The 18,714-nt window shown below is 40.1% G+C and overlaps 1 protein-coding gene across 2 annotated transcripts in view; it reads right to left on the reverse strand.

The window, feature by feature from the left end:
• SLC44A1 (solute carrier family 44 member 1) overlaps positions 1–18,714 on the reverse strand; it is a 454,935-nt gene that overhangs the window by 91,693 nt on the left and 344,528 nt on the right. For both annotated transcript variants that reach the window (XM_053702619.1, XM_053702618.1), the window contains exons 10-11: positions 14,568–14,733; positions 4,236–4,392 (exon numbers count right to left, since the gene is read on the reverse strand). In XM_053702619.1, the coding sequence (XP_053558594.1) occupies positions 4,236–4,392; positions 14,568–14,733 (323 nt within the window). The remainder of the gene's footprint in view (positions 1–4,235; positions 4,393–14,567; positions 14,734–18,714) is intronic.

Consider the following 18,714-nt stretch of genomic DNA (forward strand, 5'->3'; position numbering starts at 1 on the left):
TGAGCTGACAAATGTAAGGAATGACCTTAAAACCTTACTCTATTCGGAAGCCCAAAGGAAAGCCTCACAGCTACGGAAAAAATACTTCTATGAAGGTAACCGTTCGGGAAAAGTCCTGGCAAATACTCTTACAGACAGAACTACACTTACCCACATCCATAGATTAAAAAATCAACAGGGAAACTATATCCACGATAGCAAATTTATTGCTAACCACTTTCGAGATTTTTACCATCAACTATACAATCTGGACATGAACACTTCATCCAGATCATACATAGAATCAGCTAACTTAAATAAATTGTCACAAACGCAAATAGCAGATTTAGAGAAACCTATAACTTTGACAGAAATTCTGAAAACCATCTCTGGCCTCCCGGTGGGTAAGAGCACAGGACCTGATGGATACACTAATCTATATTACAAAACTTTTAGAACTATACTAGCCCCTCACTTATTAAAACTCATCCACTCTTTAGATGACGACACCAAACTACCTCACGATTCCCTAGCTGCACACATATCAGTAATACTGAAACCTGATAAGCCACAAGATGACCCAGCTAGCTACCGTTCTATTTCACTTCTCAATACAGACAAAGATCCTAGGAAAAATTTTGGCAAATCGCATGAATTTGGTCCTCAATGATATTATACATACGGACCAGGTGGGTTTCGCCCCTAATCGGGAGGCCAGAGACTCCCTCAGAGCCCTGACCCTTACTGAATATGCCAAATTCCATAATATTGAGTCAGTGCTAATGGCCATAGATGCTGAAAAAGCATTTGACCAGACTAATTAGCAATTCTTAACATTAACGTTAAAAAACATAGGATTTGGCCCTAAAACAATAAATAGAGTTTTTAGCTTATATACCCAACCAAGCGCGAAAGTAAAAGCTAACGGATTATCAGCCCCACTCCCAATTCACAACGGCACATGACAGGGATGCCCCTTGTCCCCAATTCTATTTATATTGACAATGGAAGTCTTGGCGTCTCATGTACGCAGGAACCAAAACATTAAAGGAATACCGTTTGGCCACCATGACTATAAAATAGCTATGTACGTGGACTATGTTCTTTTTACAGTATCCTCCCCTTTTATAACTATCCCAGAGATACTTACTGAACTAGACAACTTCGGACTGTTTTCTAATTTCCTTGTCAACAAACAAAAATCCGAAATCTTAAACATCACACTACCTAACTCCAAATTCAAAACCCTCTCTACGATAAGCCCGCTCCGACTGAAATCGGAGACAATCAAATATTTGGGGATCCATATCTCCCCCAGTAAGCTGACACTCTTCGATAAAAACTATAACACACTACTCCTCAATAGACAACGGGACCTCAAAACCTGGGCGAACAAACCTTTATCTTGGAGGGGACGAATCCAGGCCATAAAGATGACCACTCTGCCTAGAATTTTATACATCTTACAGGCCCTGCCACTTCATATCCCAAGATGGTACATGACACGACTACAAAACAGCCTTAACACATTTGTCTGGGGGAAGTGTAGACCCAGAATCAATAGAGATACAATGTACAGACCAATTTTATATGGAGGACTGGGGCTACCCAAGATATAGGATTATTACCAAGCGGTGACATTCTAGAGAGTGTTAGATTGGCACAGGAGGAGAGAACATAAGGCATGGGTAACATTAGATTCACACATACTTAAAGCACCCCTAGTCCATGCCCTGTGTTGGGTACCAAACAACCTCAGGCCACCTCAATGTCAACAGCTCGATATACATAAACAGCTTTTCAAAAACTGGGATCACATAACCGCTACTAGGCCGCATATCTCTACCAGTAGATCCCCCCTATTCCCAATCACTCTAAACGTAGAAATGGTGGGCGGACTTGACAAAGGATTCAAGAGGTTTACTGAATGGGACTACACAATTCCACTGTTCAACTTCATAGAAGCAGGTAAGCTCTTGGAAAGAGATAAATTAAATAACGTAGCTGATGGTACATTCACTAACTGGTTGAAATATGCCCAATTACACCACTATATTCACACATCTCCATTCAAATCAGACCGCCTAAGACAACTCACCCCCTTCGAACAACTGTGCCATAGCGGAGTAACGCTAAAGGGAACGCTTTCCATTTCCCTTAAACTCCTTATAAACAACCTTCACAGCATCCTCCCATCATACTCCACAAAATGGAGCCTAGACTTAGCAGAACAAATAGAACAAAGCACTTGGGACAAGATCTTTAGATCAGTTAAAAAGTCTTCATCGTCTCCAAGGATATTAGAATTAAATTTCAAAATCCTCCTCCGGTGGTATTTGACCCCGTTGAGACTAAACAATATATACCCAAAAACGTCTAGTATGTGTTGGCGAGGGTGCGGAGAATGTGGTAGCTTAATACACATATGGTGGCACTGTGATAGAGTAAGTCCCCTGTGGTTGGCCATAGAACTACATTTCAAACAGTTCATATTGGCCTAATTTACAATAACCCCAAACATCGCCTTATTAAATGACTTGCCTAAACTGACGTGCAGTCTAAAATTACTATCTTTACAAATAGGCCTCAATAGTGCGAGGATATTGATATCACTGGAAAAAACCTACAATACCCACTAAAAATAGGTGGATAGACGAAGTAGATGAACAATTTTCCCTCGAAAAATATGGCTACCTTCATCGTAATAAATTAGAAACTTTCCAAAATGCAAGGTTTATATGGGAGGAGTCACTCTTGAGACCTGTCACTCTACCCATTCTGTGCACCTCGCACACACCCAAACCCAAAAATGAATAAATAAATGTAGGCCTATAGGCACCATCCCCACTGACGTACAGACTAGAAAACATACCTACTTGGACGGAACTCCACAGTTAAGTAGATTAAGCATACCAGGGCCGCTGCTAACTTCTACGTTTATCATTCTCGGCTAGAGAGAGTCAACCTTAAAGGATCTATATACGAATAAGAGTACCTTGCGAGGTTTATTTGTTTTTCTTTGTTTATATATTTATCCATTTATTCATCTATTGAAAGCATTGCAGTGAAGAAGAAAAAAAGTGATGAAAACTGTAAACTCAGACCGATTCTGTATTAAAAAGAGACTTTTACATTTAATTGTGAGATTTAACAAAAAGAACTGAACACACTACATTTATTTCGAAACAGTAAAAAAAGAGTGGCTAAATATTGGATTATCTATTTTATCAGGGGGTTTAAAATGCTCAGGGCCTGGGCAGTGGCAAATCCTGAGTTTCCCTGTTAGGATGTCTGAACAAATGATAGCTATATATCCTTCCATGGTATTATCTAAAGTGAAGGTAAAGAATACTTCACCTAAGTACTACATATAAATCTGTATTACAGACAATATACATGATTTTTGTTCCCAATTTTTTTTTTACAAACATTTTTATTTCAACACTCTATTCCTACCTGCATTTTATTCTCCCCCCCCCCCCCCCCTTAGTCTTCTCTCACTTGTATTGTAGATGAAAGGATCGTTACTGCCCAACTCATATCTGTTATTTGGGGCTCGCTCTTGGCTTCAGATTAACAGGGAGATGAACTGCGGCTGCACAGTTCGTCTGTAGTAAAGAAACACTTGCCAGCGTGGATAACAGATTCAGGAGCGCGCCCTATTACAGTCAATTGGACGTGCGGCAATACTAAATAAAAGATAGGCAATACTAATAAAAGTATAAAAACATCCTGTTTGTATCCACCATGGGATGCATAACTGAGGATGTAAATAACTATTTTGGGGTCTTAAAAGTTCTCTCACATCTATGAATGTTTTAATTTGTTCCCTTAAAGGGGTATAAAATATCTCTTGTGTTTCAGACAGAGAATACAATTTTAGAAACATTTCCAGTTTACTTCTATAATCAAATCTGTTCTGTTCCCATGTTATTCTTTGTTAAAGAGATACCTAGGTAGGTAGCTGGAGCACTACATGCAACAAAATAGTGCTGCTATCTAGTGCACTTGCAAATAACATAACATTCCTGCAAAACTGCTGCCATATAGTGCTCCAAACGCATGCACGCTCCTGAGATTAAAGTACACCTCTGCTTTTCAACCAAATATGCCAAAAAATGCTCTATCTGAATCATTACTGAAACATTTTGGGCTTCAAGTCCCTTTAAATATATAATTTGCAAAAAACATAATTTAATGTTGAGCTACTGCAAGAACAATTTCAGGATTAAATCTACAATGGGAAAATTGGTTACCTTTCCCTTAAGTTGGCTTTGAATATACATGAGGATCATGCGTGGGATTTTCACCAATGTGATGATGAAAGCTCCTTTGGCTACTGTTCCAAGATGGTAGCGAATAAGCCGGTTAACAGAGGCCAATATGGGAGTAAATGGGAGATCCCTCTTGTTCCTGTGAAATTACATTAATGGCAGAACAAATTCAGAAACATTTCATGACAGCAACCTACATTTTATATTCTTATATATTTTAATAAGTCAGTGAATTTGTAGACATCAGTGCTACTGAAAATGGTGTAGCTTTACAAATAAATGTTGATAATTATAATAATGACATCTAAAAGCCAACATTCAATTATAGCACCATATTTGGTAATTATACAATGCACTTCAAAGCAAAACTGTAACACCAATGTTAAAATAGTCATATTTCACAGAAGTAGGACCCCAAAACTGAAAATGTGCATATGAGATGTATATAAAGATATATTTCACCATGGAATCTTGACTAATGATCAAGGATCCCATTTGTAGTATTTGACTGAAGTCCATATGAATATTATTATAATTTATTTGTATACCACCGCAAAATTCTGTAGTTCTTTGTGTTAACATTTGTCAAGGAAGCTTGTTCCTCTGTAGCCCAAGAAGTTCCTCTGTAGCCCAAGATATCTTAAGATCTTTTCCGCCATATGAAAGAGCAACAGTTAAACAAGCGGACATTTTTTTCTTGCGTATAAAAAACTAAAATGACATTAAAAGGTCTTAACATTTAAAAGAATTTACCAGTATCAGTAATGCACTGCTCAGTGGCTACAGGAAATTCTTATCAATGCTAAACGAAGTTGAAGTAAATTCCCCCCAAAAAATTTGAATTAAATCCAATTAACTTTTGAAAACAATAACATGTTTTATCCATACATAGGCAAGACTGTGGCATATTTGTGAAATCAGGCAGATATATAGGGTTAAAACTATCATACTGTGGAAGTTGCAGAGATATAGGGCTCACACTATCAATCTGCAGAAGCTGTGGAAATATAGGGCTCACACTATCAATCTGCAGAAGCTGTGGATATATAGGTCTCAAACTATCAACTACAGAAGTTGTGGAGATATAGGTCTCAAACTATCAATCTGCAGAAGTTGTGGAGATATAGGTCTCAAACTATCAATCTGCAGAAGCTGTGGAGATATAGGTCTCAAACTATCAATCTGCAGAAGCTGTGGAGATATAGGTCTCAAACTATCAACTACAGAAGCTGTGGAGATATACAGTAGGTCTCAAACTATCAATTTGCTGAAGCTGTGGAGATATAGGTCTCAAACTATCAATCTGCAGAAGCTGTGGAGATATAGGCCTCAAACTATCAACCGCAGAAGCTGTGGAGATATACAGTAGGTCTCAAACTATCAATTTGCTGAAGCTGTGGAGATATAGGTCTCAAACTATCAATCTGCAGAAGCTGTGGAGATAAAGGGCTCAAACTATCAATCTGCAGAAGCTGTGGAGATATACAGTAGGTCTCAGACTATCAATCTGCAGAAGCTGTGGAGATATACAGTAGGTCTCAAACTATCAATTTGCTGAAGCTGTGGAGATATAGGTCTCAAACTATCAATTTGCTGAAGCTGTGGAGATATAGGTCTCAAACTATCATTTACAGAAGCTGTGGAGATATACAGTAGGTCTCAAACTATCAATTTGCTGAAGCTGTCGGGATATAGGTCCCAAACTATCAATCTGCAGAAGCTGTGGAGATATACAGTATGTCTCAAACTATCAATTTGCTGAAGCTGTGGAGATATAGGTCTCAAACTATCAATCTGCAGAAGCTGTGGAGATAAAGGGCTCAAACTATCAATCTGCAGAAGCTGTGGAGATATACAGTAGGTCTCAGACTATCAATCTGCAGAAGCTGTGGAGATATACAGTAGGTCTCAGACTATCAATCTGCAGAAGCTGTGGAGATATACAGTAGGTCTCAAACTATCAATTTGCTGAAGCTGTGGAGATATAGGTCTCAAACTATCAACTGCAGAAGCTGTGGAGATATAGGTCTCAAACTATCATTTACAGAAGCTGTGGAGATATACAGTAGGTCTCAAACTATCAATTTGCTGAAGCTGTGGAGATATAGGTCTCAAACTATCAATCTGCAGAAGCTGTGGAGATATAGGCCTCAAACTATCAACCGCAGAAGCTGTGGAGATATACAGTAGGTCTCAAACTATCAATTTGCTGAAGCTGTGGAGATATAGGTCTCAAACTATCAATCTGCAGAAGCTGTGGAGATAAAGGTCTCAAACTATCAATCTGCAGAAGCTGTGGAGATATACAGTAGGTCTCAGACTATCAATCTGCAGAAGCTGTGGAGATATACAGTAGGTCTCAAACTATCAATTTGCTGAAGCTGTGGAGATATAGGTCTCAAACTATCAATCTGCAGAAGCTGTGGAGATAAAGGGCTCAAACTATCAATCTGCAGAAGCTGTGGAGATATACAGTAGGTCTCAGACTATCAATCTGCAGAAGCTGTGGAGATATAGGCCTCAAACTATCATTTACAGAAGCTGTGGAGATATACAGTAGGTCTCAAACTATCAATTTGCTGAAGCTGTGGGGATATAGGTCCCAAACTATCAATCTGCAGAAGCTGTGGAGATATACAGTACGTCTCAGACTATCAATCTGCAGAAGCTGTGGAGATATACAGTAGGTCTCAAACTATCAATTTGCTGAAGATGTGGAGATATAGGTCTCAAACTATCAATTTGCTGAAGCTGTGGAGATATAGGTCTCAAACTATCAACTGCAAAAGCTGTGGAGATATAGGTCTCAAACTATCATTTACAGAAGCTGTGGAGATATACAGTAGGTCTCAAACTATCAATTTGCTGAAGCTGTGGGGATATAGGTCTCAAACTACCATTTATAGAAGCTGTGGAGATATACAGTAGGTCTCAAACTAACAATTTGCTGAAGCTGTGGGGATATAGGTCTCAAACTATCAATCTGCAGAAGCTGTGGAGATATACAGTAGGTCTCAGACTATCAATCTGCAGAAGCTGTGGAGATATACAGTAGGTCTCAAACTACCAATTTGCTGAAGCTGTGGAGATATAGGTCTCAAACCATCAATCTGCAGAAGCTGTGGAAATATAGGACTCAAACCATTAATCTGTGGAAGTTTCAGAGATATAGGGCTCAAACCATTTATCTATGGAAGTTTCAGAGATATAGGGCTCAAACTACTAATCTGTGGAAGCTGCAGAGATATAGCGCTCAAACTTCTAATCTGTGAAAGCTGCAGAGATATATGGTTCAAACTATCAATCTGCAGAAGCTGTGGAGACATAGGGCTCAAACTATTAATCTGTGGAAGCTGCAGAGATATAGGGCTCAAAATATCAATTTGTGAAAGCTGCTGTTGATTACAGCAAGCAAGATAGCAGGGGAGGGGAAGGAAAAAATAAATGTGTGCAATTATAAATGAAGGTGGCACATGCTGACACCTTGGCTACTAATATGAGTGGATAGGTTTACCTATCAAAAACCTGGTAACAATATTGATTTCTTCAGTTAATTTCTACTGCACATACATTTGCAACATCATACAGCACTAATTTGAAGCTTTATATGTCCAAATCTATTAAGGTTTATTTTCCATCAAATAAACTTCTAAATAAAAACTCTACCCCACTTGAAAAAGCCACAACAGCAAAACAGGTCAGTGGTGTTGCTGCTAGTATTCTCTAACATTTTAAATGGCACAATGGATATTTATATGGGGGTAACTTAAAAGGTACTATTTTTGGGTAATAGTGAACTATGCATAACCATCTTATTAAAATGTATGGCTATGTTGTTGAATAAAAAGGCTTTAGTGCTAGATTTATTTAGCAACACAAAGAAGGGAAAGATAATAACCCATCTATGCCGAGATACATATTGCATTGAACCCAATAATGGAATTTGAACACATTATGTCCAAATATAATTATCTAGCATAATGCAAATGTATATTGAAATACACTAGTATCCACTAAACATTAACCAAAAAGTGATCTACCCTACCTAGGATAAGATTATTAAAGTACATTATTGTGTTTTTAAATTTCCTGTTTTTCTTTTATTAAGTATTTTAATAAAAGTTATGTTTTAATTACATCATGGGTAAAATGATACACATGTAACAATCGTCGTGAATGCAACTATGTGCATTCTTTTCTCAGTTTCAAACTGAAATTGATTCCCCATATGGGTAACATGTCTGAAGTAAACAGCAAATTGAACCAAAATTAATTTATCCATTTTAAAGTTAAAGGTTTGGGAAAAAACATAATTTATGCTTACCTGATAAATTCCTTTCTCCTGTAGTGTAGTCAGTCCACGGGTCATCCATTACTTATGGGATATTAACTCCTCCCTAACAGGAAGTGCAAGAGGATCACCCAAGCAGAGCTGCTATATAGCTCCTCCCCTCTACGTCACACCCAGTCATTCGACCGAAAACCAAACGAGAAAGGAGAAACTATAGGGTGCAGTGGTGACTGGAGTATAATTTAAAATTTAGACCTGCCATAAAAAACAGGGCGGGCCGTGGACTGACTACACTACAGGAGAAAGGAATTTATCAGGTAAGCATAAATTATGTTTTCTCCTGTTAAGTGTAGTCAGTCCACGGGTCATCCATTACTTATGGGATACCAATACCAAAGCTAAAGTACACGGATGACGGGAGGGACAGGCAGGATCTTTACACGGAAGGAACCACTGCCTGAAGAACCTTTCTCCCAAAAACAGCCTCAGAAGAAGCAAAAGTGTCAAATTTGGAAAATTTGGAAAAAGTATGAAGAGAAGACCAAGTTGCAGCCTTGCAAATCTGTTCAACAGAGGCCTCATTCTTAAAGGCCCACGTGGAAGCCACAGCTCTCGTAGAATGAGCTGTAATTCTTTCAGGAGGCTGCTGTCCAGCAGTCTCATAGGCTAAACGTATTATGCTACGAAGCCAAAAAGAGAGAGAGGTAGCAGATGCTTTTTGACCTCTCCTCTGTCCAGAATAAACGACAAACAGGGAAGAAGTTTGGCGAAAATTTTTAGTTGCCTGTAAATAAAATTTCAGGGCGCGGACTACGTCTAGATTGTGCAGAAGTCGTTCCTTCTTTGAAGAAGGGTTAGGGCACAATGATGGAACAACAATCTCTTGATTGATATTCTTGTTAGTGACTACCTTAGGTAAGAACCCAGGTTTAGTACGCAGAACTACCTTGTCTGAATGAAAAATCAGATAAGGAGAATCACAATGTAAGGCCGATAACTCAGAGACTCTACGAGCCGAGGAGATAGCCATTAAAAACAGAACTTTCCAAGATAACAGCTTGATATCAATGGAATGAAGGGGTTCAAACGGAACACCCTGTAAAACGTTAAGAACTAAGTTTAAGCTCCACGGTGGAGCAACAGTCTTAAACACAGGCTTAATCCTGGCCAAAGCCTGACAAAAAGCCTGAACGTCTGGAACTTCTGACAGACGTTTGTGTAAAAGGATGGACAGAGCTGAGATCTGTCCCTTTAAAGAACTTGCAGATAAACCCTTTTCTAAACCTTCTTGTAGAAAAGACAATATCCTAGGAATCCTAACCTTACTCCATGAGTAACTCTTGGATTCGCACCAGTGTAAATATTTACGCCATATCTTATGGTAAATTTTCCTGGTAACAGGTTTCCTAGCCTGTATTAAGGTATCAATTACTGACTCCGAAAATCCACGCTTTGATAAAATCAAGCGTTCAATCTCCATGCAGTCAGCTTCAGAGAAATTAGATTTTGATGTTTGAAAGGACCCTGAATTAGAAGGTCCTGTCTCAGAGGCAGCGACCAAGGTGGACAGGATGACATGTCCACTAGATCTGCATACCAGGTCCTGCGTGGCCACGCAGGCGCTATTAGAATCACCAATGCTTTCTCCTGTTTGATCCTGGCAATCAATCGAGGAAGCATCGGGAAGGGTGGAAACACATAAGCCATCTTGAAGGTCCAAGGTGCTGTCAGAGCATCTATCAGGACCGCTCCCGGGTCCCTGGATCTGGACCCGTAACAATGAAGCTTGGCGTTCTGGCGAGACGCCATGAGATCCATATCTGGTTTGCCCCAACGTCGAAGTATTTGGGCAAAGACCTCCGGATGAATTTCCCACTCCCCCGGATGAAAAGTCTGGCGACTTAGGAAATCCGCCTCCCAGTTCTCCACGCCTGGGATGTGGATCGCTGACAGGTGGCAAGAGTGAGACTCTGCCCAGCGAATTATCTTTGAAACTTCCATCATCGCTAGGGAACTCCTTGTCCCTCCCTGATGGTTGATGTAAGCCAGTGTCGTGATGTTGTCCGACTGAAACCTGATGAACCTCAGAGTTGCTAACTGAGGCCAAGTCAGAAGGGCATTGAGAACTGCTCTCAATTCCAGAATGTTTATTGGAAGGAGACTCTCCTCCTGAGTCCATGATCCCTGAGCCTTCAGGGAATTCCAGACAGCGCCCCAACCTAGTAGGCTGGCGTCTGTTGTTACAATTGTCCAGTCTGGCCTGCTGAAGGGCATCCCTCTGGACAGATGTGGCCGAGAAAGCCACCATAGAAGAGAATCTCTGGTCTCTTGATCCAGATTCAGCATAGGGGACAAATCTGAGTAATCCCCATTCCACTGACTTAGCATGCACAATTGCAGCGGTCTGAGATGCAGGCGTGCAAAGGGTACTATGTCCATTGCCGCTACCATTAAGCCGATTACCTCCATGCATTGAGCCACTGACGGGTGTGGAATGGAATGGAATGAAGGATCCGGCAAGCATTTAGAAGTTTTGTTAACCTGTCCTCTGTCAGGTAAATCTTCATTTCTACAGAATCTATGAGAGTCCCTAAGAAGGGAACTCTTGTGAGTGGCAATAGAGAACTCTTTTCTTCGTTCACTTTCCACCCATGTGACCTTAGAAATGCCAGTACTAACTCTGTATGAGACTTGGCAGTTTGGAAACTTGACGCTTGTATCAGAATGTCGTCTAGGTACGGAGCTACCGATACTCCTCGCGGTCTTAGTACCGCCAGAAGAGAACCCAGAACCTTTGTAAAGATTCTTGGAGCCGTAGCTAACCCGAAGGGAAGAGCTACAAACTGGTAATGCCTGTCTAGGAAGGCAAACCTTAGATACCGGTAATGATCCTTGTGAATCGGTATGTGAAGGTAGGCATCCTTTAAATCCACTGTGGTCATGTACTGACCCCTTTGGATCATGGGTAAGATTGTCCGAATAGTTTCCATTTTGAACGATGGAACTCTTAGGAATTTGTTTAGGATCTTTAAATCCAATATTGGTCTGAAGGTTCCTTCTTTCTTGGGAACCACAAACAGATTAGTAAAAGATCTTGTACACAGCATAGAAACGCCTCTTTCTTTATCTGGTTTGTTGACAACCTTGAAAGATGAAATCTCCCTTGTGGAGGAGAAGCTTTGAAGTCCAGAAGATATCCCTGAGATATGATCTCCAACGCCCAGGGATCCTGGACATCTCTTGCCCAAGCCTGGGCGAAGAGAGAAATTCTGCCCCCCACTAGATCCGTTTCCGGATCGGGGGCCCTCACTTCATGCTGTCTTAGGGGCAGCAGCAGGTTTTCTGGCCTGCTTGCCCTTGTTCCAGGTCTGGTTAGGTTTCCAGCCTTGTCTGTAGCGAGCAACAGTTCCTTCCTGTTTTGGAGCAGAGGAAGTTGATGCTGCTCCTGCCTTGAAGTTACGAAAGGCACGAAAATTAGACTGTCTAGCCCTTGGTTTGGCTCTGTCTTGAGGCAGGGCATGGCCCTTACCTCCCGTAATGTCAGCGATAATTTCTTTCAAACCGGGCCCGAATAATGACTGCCCCTTGAAAGGTATGTTAAGCAATTTAGATTTAGAAGTCACATCAGCTGACCAGGATTTTAGCCACAGCGCTCTGCGCGCCTGAATGGCGAATCCGGAATTCTTAGCCGTAAGTTTAGTTAAGTGTACTACGGCATCAGAAATAAATGAATTAGCTAGCTTAAGGGCTTTAAGCTTGTGTGTAATCTCATCCAATGGAGCTGTGTCAAGGGTCTCTTCCAGAGACTCAAACCAAAATGCCGCCGCAGCCGTGACAGGCGCAATGCATGCAAGGGGTTGCAATATAAAACCTTGTTGAACAAACATTTTCTTAAGGTAACCCTCTAACTTTTTATCCATTGGATCTGAAAAGGCACAGCTATCCTCCACCGGGATAGTGGTACGCTTAGCTAAAGTAGAAACTGCTCCCTCCACCTTAGGGACCGTTTGCCATAAGTCCCGTGTGGTGGCGTCTATTGGAAACATTTTTCTGAATATAGGAGGGGGTGAGAAAGGCACACCGGGTCTATCCCACTCCTTAGTAACAATTTCAGTAAGTCTCTTAGGTATAGGAAAAACGTCAGTACACGTCGGTACCGCAAAATATTTATCCAACCTACATATTTTCTCTGGGATTGCAACCGTGTTACAATCATTCAGAGCCGCTAACACCTCCCCTAGTAATACACGGAGGTTTTCCAGCTTAAATTTTAAATTTTAAATGTCTGAATCCAGTTTATTTGGATCAGATCCGTCACCCACAGAATGAAGCTCTCCGTCTTCATGTTCTGCAATTTGTGACGCAGTATCAGACATGGCCCTAGCATTATCAGCGCACTCTGTTCTCACCCCAGAGTGGTCTCGTTTACCTCTAAGTTCTGGCAATTTAGATAAAACTTCAGTCATAACATTAGCCATGTCTTGTAAAGTGATTTGTAATGGCCGCCCTGATGTACTTGGCGTTACAATATCACGCACCTCCTGAGCGGGAGATGCAGGTACTGACACGTGAGGCAAGTTAGTCGGCATAACTTCCCCCTCGTTGTCTGGTGAATTTTGCTTAACTTGTACAGATTGGCTTTTATTTAAAGTAGCATCAATGCAATTAGTACATAAATTTCTATTGGGCTCCACCTTGGCCTTTGAACATATTGCACAAAGAGATTCCTCTGTGTCAGACATGTTTAAACAAACTAGCAATTAGACTAGCAAGCTTGGAAAATACTTTTCAAATGAATTTACAAGCAATATAAAAAACGTTACTGTGCCTTTAAGAAGCACACAAAAAAACTGTCACTTTGATATAACAATGAACCGGTTTAGTTATAGCAATCAATTTTTCATATGAAATGCATTAATTTAGCAAAGGATAGCACCCATCAGCAAAATGGATTATTAACCCCTTAATACCAAAAAAACGATTGACAATTCAAATAAATACGTTTTTATCACAGTCAAAGCACAGTCTCACAGGTCTGCTGTGAGTGAGTACCTCCCTCAAACTAGTTTTGGAGACCCCTGAGCTCTGTAGAGACGTCCTGGATCATGCAGGGAGAATAAGGAAGACTGTGACTGAATTTTTAATGCGTAGTAAAAGCGCCAAAATAGGCCCCTCCCACTCATAATACAGCAGTGGGGAAGCCAGTAAACTGATTTTATTCAAAATAAACGACAGCCAAGTGGAAAATAATGCCCATAAATTTTCACCAAGTACCTCAGAGAGAAAAACGATTAACCTGCCAGTAAACGTTTTAAATATATGAAATAATAATAAAAGCCTGTTGCTAGTCGCTATCACTGCAGAGAGGCTATAAGTTATATGTATACCGTATTTTCTTAGTGAAGTGCCATTCCCCAGAAATACTTTAGTGCCAACATACATACATAACAGCCTGATACCAGTTGCTACTACTGCATTTAAGGCTGTACTTACATTATATTGGTATTAGCAGTATTTTCTCAGTCAATTCCATTCCTTAGAAAATAATATACTGCAACCTACCTCTTTGCAGGTGAACCCTGCCCGCTGTCCCCTGTTCTGAAGTTACCTCGCTCCTCAGAATGGCCGAGAACAGCAAATGGATCTTAGTTACGTCCGCTAAGATCATATACAAACTCAGGTAGATTCTTCTTCTAATACTGCCTGAGAAGAAACAACACACTCCGGTGCTGTTTTAAAACAACAAACTTTTGATTGAAGTAATAAAAAACTAAATTTAATAACCACACTCCTCTCACACATCCTATCTATTAGTTAGGTGCAAGAGAATGACTGGGTGTGACGTAGAGGGGAGGAGCTATATAGCAGCTCTGCTTGGGTGATCCTCTTGCACTTCCTGTTAGGGAGGAGTTAATATCCCATAAGTAATGGATGACCCGTGGACTGACTACACTTAACAGGAGAAAACAATACATAACCTGGATGCTCATTAAAACATGCAAGTATGGCTGCATAATTCTTACCTGGTAAAGTAATACGTTACAACAGCACCTGCAATGGTCATTTGCTGGCACGCTAGAATAAACTCACTGATCCAAATGAGCCCAACCACATGGTACCACCACATGTATTTCAAAGGGCCAGAGATCCGGAATTCCACATTATTTTGTTCATTCACAACAGGATCACCTTAAAAAAAAAAAAAAAGCAAAAAACATTCATTATAATTAAAGTGAGACACCCTGTCTGTAGTCAGCAAATACTTTTTAAGAACTTAAAGGGACAGTCTACACCAGAATTTTTATTGTTTTAAAAGATAGATAATCCCTTTATTACTAGGCTGACCATATTGCCGCTTTAAAAAGGGACACATATGAAAAATACATATGTCAGGGCTGTTTAAAGAAATGGTTTTGTATAAGAACCCTCACATATGTATTTTTCATATGTGTTCCTTCTTAAAGCGGCAATATGGTCAGCCTATTTATTACCCATTCCCCTGTTTTGCATAACCAACACAGTTATATTTATATACTTTTTACCTCTGTGATTATCTTGTATCTAAGCCTTTGCAAACTGCCCCTTTATTTCAGTTCTTTTGACAGACTTGCAGTTTAGCCAATCAGTGCTGGCTCCCAGGTAACTTCACGTGCATGAGCACAGTGTTATCTATATAATTAACACCCTCTAGTGGTGAAAAACTGTTAAAATGCATTCTGAAAAGAGGTGGCCTTCAAGGTCTAAGAAATTAGCATATGAACCTCCTAGGTTAAGCTTTCAACTAAGAATACCAAGAGAACAAAGCAAAATTGGTGATAAAAGTAAATTGGAAAATTGTTTAACCCCTTAATGACCACAGCACTTTTCCATTTTCTGTCCGTTTGGGACCAAGGCTATTTTTACATTTTTGCGGTGTTTGTGTTTAGCTGTAATTTTCCTCTTGCTCATTTACTGTACCCACACATATTATATACCGTTTTTCTCGCCATTAAATGGACTTTCCAAAGATACCATTATTTTCATCATATCTTATAATTTATTATAAAAAAATTATAAAATATGAGAAAAAAAATGGAAAAAAACACACTTTTTCTAACTTTGACCCCCAAAATCTGTTACACATCTACAACCACTAAAAAACACCCATGCTAAATATTTTCTACATTTTGTCCTGATTTTAGAAATACCCAATGTTTACACGTTCTTTGCTTTTTTTGCAAGTTATAGAGCCATAAATACAAGTAGCACTTTGCTATTTCCAAACCATTTTATTCAAGATTAGCGCTAGTTACATTGGGACACTGATATCTTTCAGGAATCCCTGAATATCCCTTGACATGTATATATATATTTTTTTTAGAAGACATCCCAAAGTATTGATCTAGGCCAATTTTGGTATATTTCATGCCACCATTTCACCGCCAAATGCGATCAAATACAAAAAATTGTTCACTTTTTCACAAACTTTCGGTTTCTCACTGAAATTATTTACAAACAGCTTGTGCAATTATGGCATAAATGGTTGTAAATTTTTCTCTGGGATCCCCTTTTTTCAGAAATAGCAGACATATATGGCTTTGGCGTTGCTTTTTGGTACTTAGGCCGCTAAATGCGCATCACACGCATTATGGGTAGCAGTGAAGGGGTTAATTAGGTAGCTTGTAGGGAGCTTGCAGGGTTAATTTTAGCTTTAGTGTAGAGCTTAGCCTCCCACCTGAAACATCAGACCCCCTGATCCCTCCCAAACAGCTCTCTTCCCTCCCCCACCCCACAATTGTCCCCGCCATCTTAAGTACTGGCAGAAACTCTGCCAGTACTAAAATAAAAGCTATATTTGGGCTTTTTTTTTTTAAAAAAAGAGAGGCATATTTACATATGCTGCTCTGTAGGACCCCCCTTTAGCCCCCAACCTGACTGATCCCCCACCAAACAGCTCTCTAACTCTCCCCTCTGTCTTAATGGACGCCATCTTGGGTACTGGCAGCTGTCTGCCAGTACCCAGTTTAGAATAAAATTGCTGATATTTTTTAATCTTTCCCCTTTTCTGTAGTGTAGCTCCCTGCCCCACCAAAGACCAACCCCCCACCCCCTCCTAGATATGTTCGATTTATATTTTTTTTAAATTAAAATACCCCTTATTCAAACTTTTTAAAAGTTATATTTTCTGTAGTGTAGCGTTCCCGCGCGCGCCCGTGAGCGCCCCCATCGGCCCTGCCCCCGATCCCGCCCCCCTCTTCGTTACCCGGCCCATCGATGGCCGCCCACCGCCTCCCAAGTCGGCTCCCACCCACCAACGATACCGGCCATCGATGTCCGGTGCAGAGAGGGCCACAGAGTGGCTCTCTCTGCATCGGATGGCCATCTAGAGTTATTGCAGGATGCCTCCATATCGAGGCATCACTGCAATAACCGGAAAGCAGCTGGAAGTGAGCAGGATCGCTTCCAGCTGCTTTCCACACCGAGGACGTGCAGGGTACGTTCTCAGGCGTTAACTGCCTTTTTTTTGAGGACGTACCCTGCACGTCCTTGGTCATTAAGGGGTTAAAATGATATGTCCTATCTGAATCATGAAAGTTATTTTGGTCTAGACTGTCCCTTTAAGACATTAATTCAATACAACAAAATAGATAGAATGTATGTAATACTGATGTGATTTTAATGCTTTTATTTTATATTCATTTTCTTGGGATTATATTCTAGGAGAACATGAAAAAAAACATGTATGACTTTTGTCTCTAGTGTTTTTTGTGGTGTGAATCCTACTGTTGGAATAACTCAAGAAAATTCTATAAAAGCAGGGGCAATTTGAACACATTAGGAAAAAGGACATAAAAATAAAACAATATAATGTGTTAGAGGCTTTTATTTATTGCACTATTGCTGTCATATAACTGTGTTTAACACATACTTCTCAGGAGCATGCACGTGTCTGCCGCACTATATGGCAGCAGTTTTATAATAATGTTACATTTGCAAGAGCACTAAATGGCAGCACTTCTTCCTGCCATGTAGTGCTTCAGATATGTGCCTGCTACCTTATCTAGGTATATCTTCAACAAATTATACCATGAAAACAAATTTGATAACAGTAATAAACTAGAAACTTTTTTTTTTTATATGAATCTATGCTGTGTCTGAATAATGAAAGAAACATTTTGGGTTTCATATCCCTTTTAAAGTGATTAACCCATTAAATGCAGAGCCATTTCCAGTCCTGTGCTGAGCTGTTTTAGAGTTTTTTAGATGCTGCTCACATTTAATACTCACTGCAGGCCAATTTTCAGTGAGAAACCGATACATATATATTGTGGGTTTTTCTGGCAGACCCAACAGATTCAATCTATAATTTTTATTTTTGAATATATCATGATACATGAGACCTACACAACATCATTTGTGAAAAAATGTCTATCTTTATTACAATAGTTTGTGGATTTTTCTTCTTCTTCTAAACGCTATAGTCAAAAAGAAGAAAGGAAGAAAGGATTATTCTCATATAAATAAGGGCCTTTTGGTATAGTAACTTTGATCTGCACATAGGGGCTCCCATGAGCCTCTATACAAATAAATGGATATTAATTCACACCAGTGACCATTACCACCAGGCCTGGACTGACCATCGGGCATACCGGCAAATGACCAGTGGGCCGCTAGTTCCCTTAGCCCTGCCCACCTATTAATTACCCACACTGCACACACCACTGCTGAAAAAACCAGCACCACAATAAAAAAAACACTGTCACTTTCAGGGAGTTACTATTATTGGTGTCGGCTTCAGTAAGTTTGTTGACTACAGTCACGCAACAGGGAAGTGGGCCATGTAAGTACTGCCTAGACGCCAAACAGGACATTTGGACCGGAGAGATTGATCGGCAATCCGATGTCTATAATAAGAATGCGCCACTGTGGCAAGGAGAAATCCCTGCATTCCAGAGGGTGGAGGCTTTGTATTAAAAGTGTGTGTTGTATTGACTGAACTATTGCCAAAGTTATGAGGACCGGTTACCATTAAGCTGCAGCACATTGGGATGTAATATCCCATTTTTGAGGATTTTCATATTCTTTTGATGACACACTGAAGCATATTATTTGTGTTTCACTATTATTATACACACAGGAACGCTCCACAGTTGTATGTGGGACATTAGCTCAAGTAATAGGACACATATT

Source organism: Bombina bombina, chromosome 2 (assembly GCF_027579735.1).
Source record: "Bombina bombina isolate aBomBom1 chromosome 2, aBomBom1.pri, whole genome shotgun sequence".
Lineage (NCBI taxonomy): Eukaryota > Metazoa > Chordata > Amphibia > Anura > Bombinatoridae > Bombina > Bombina bombina.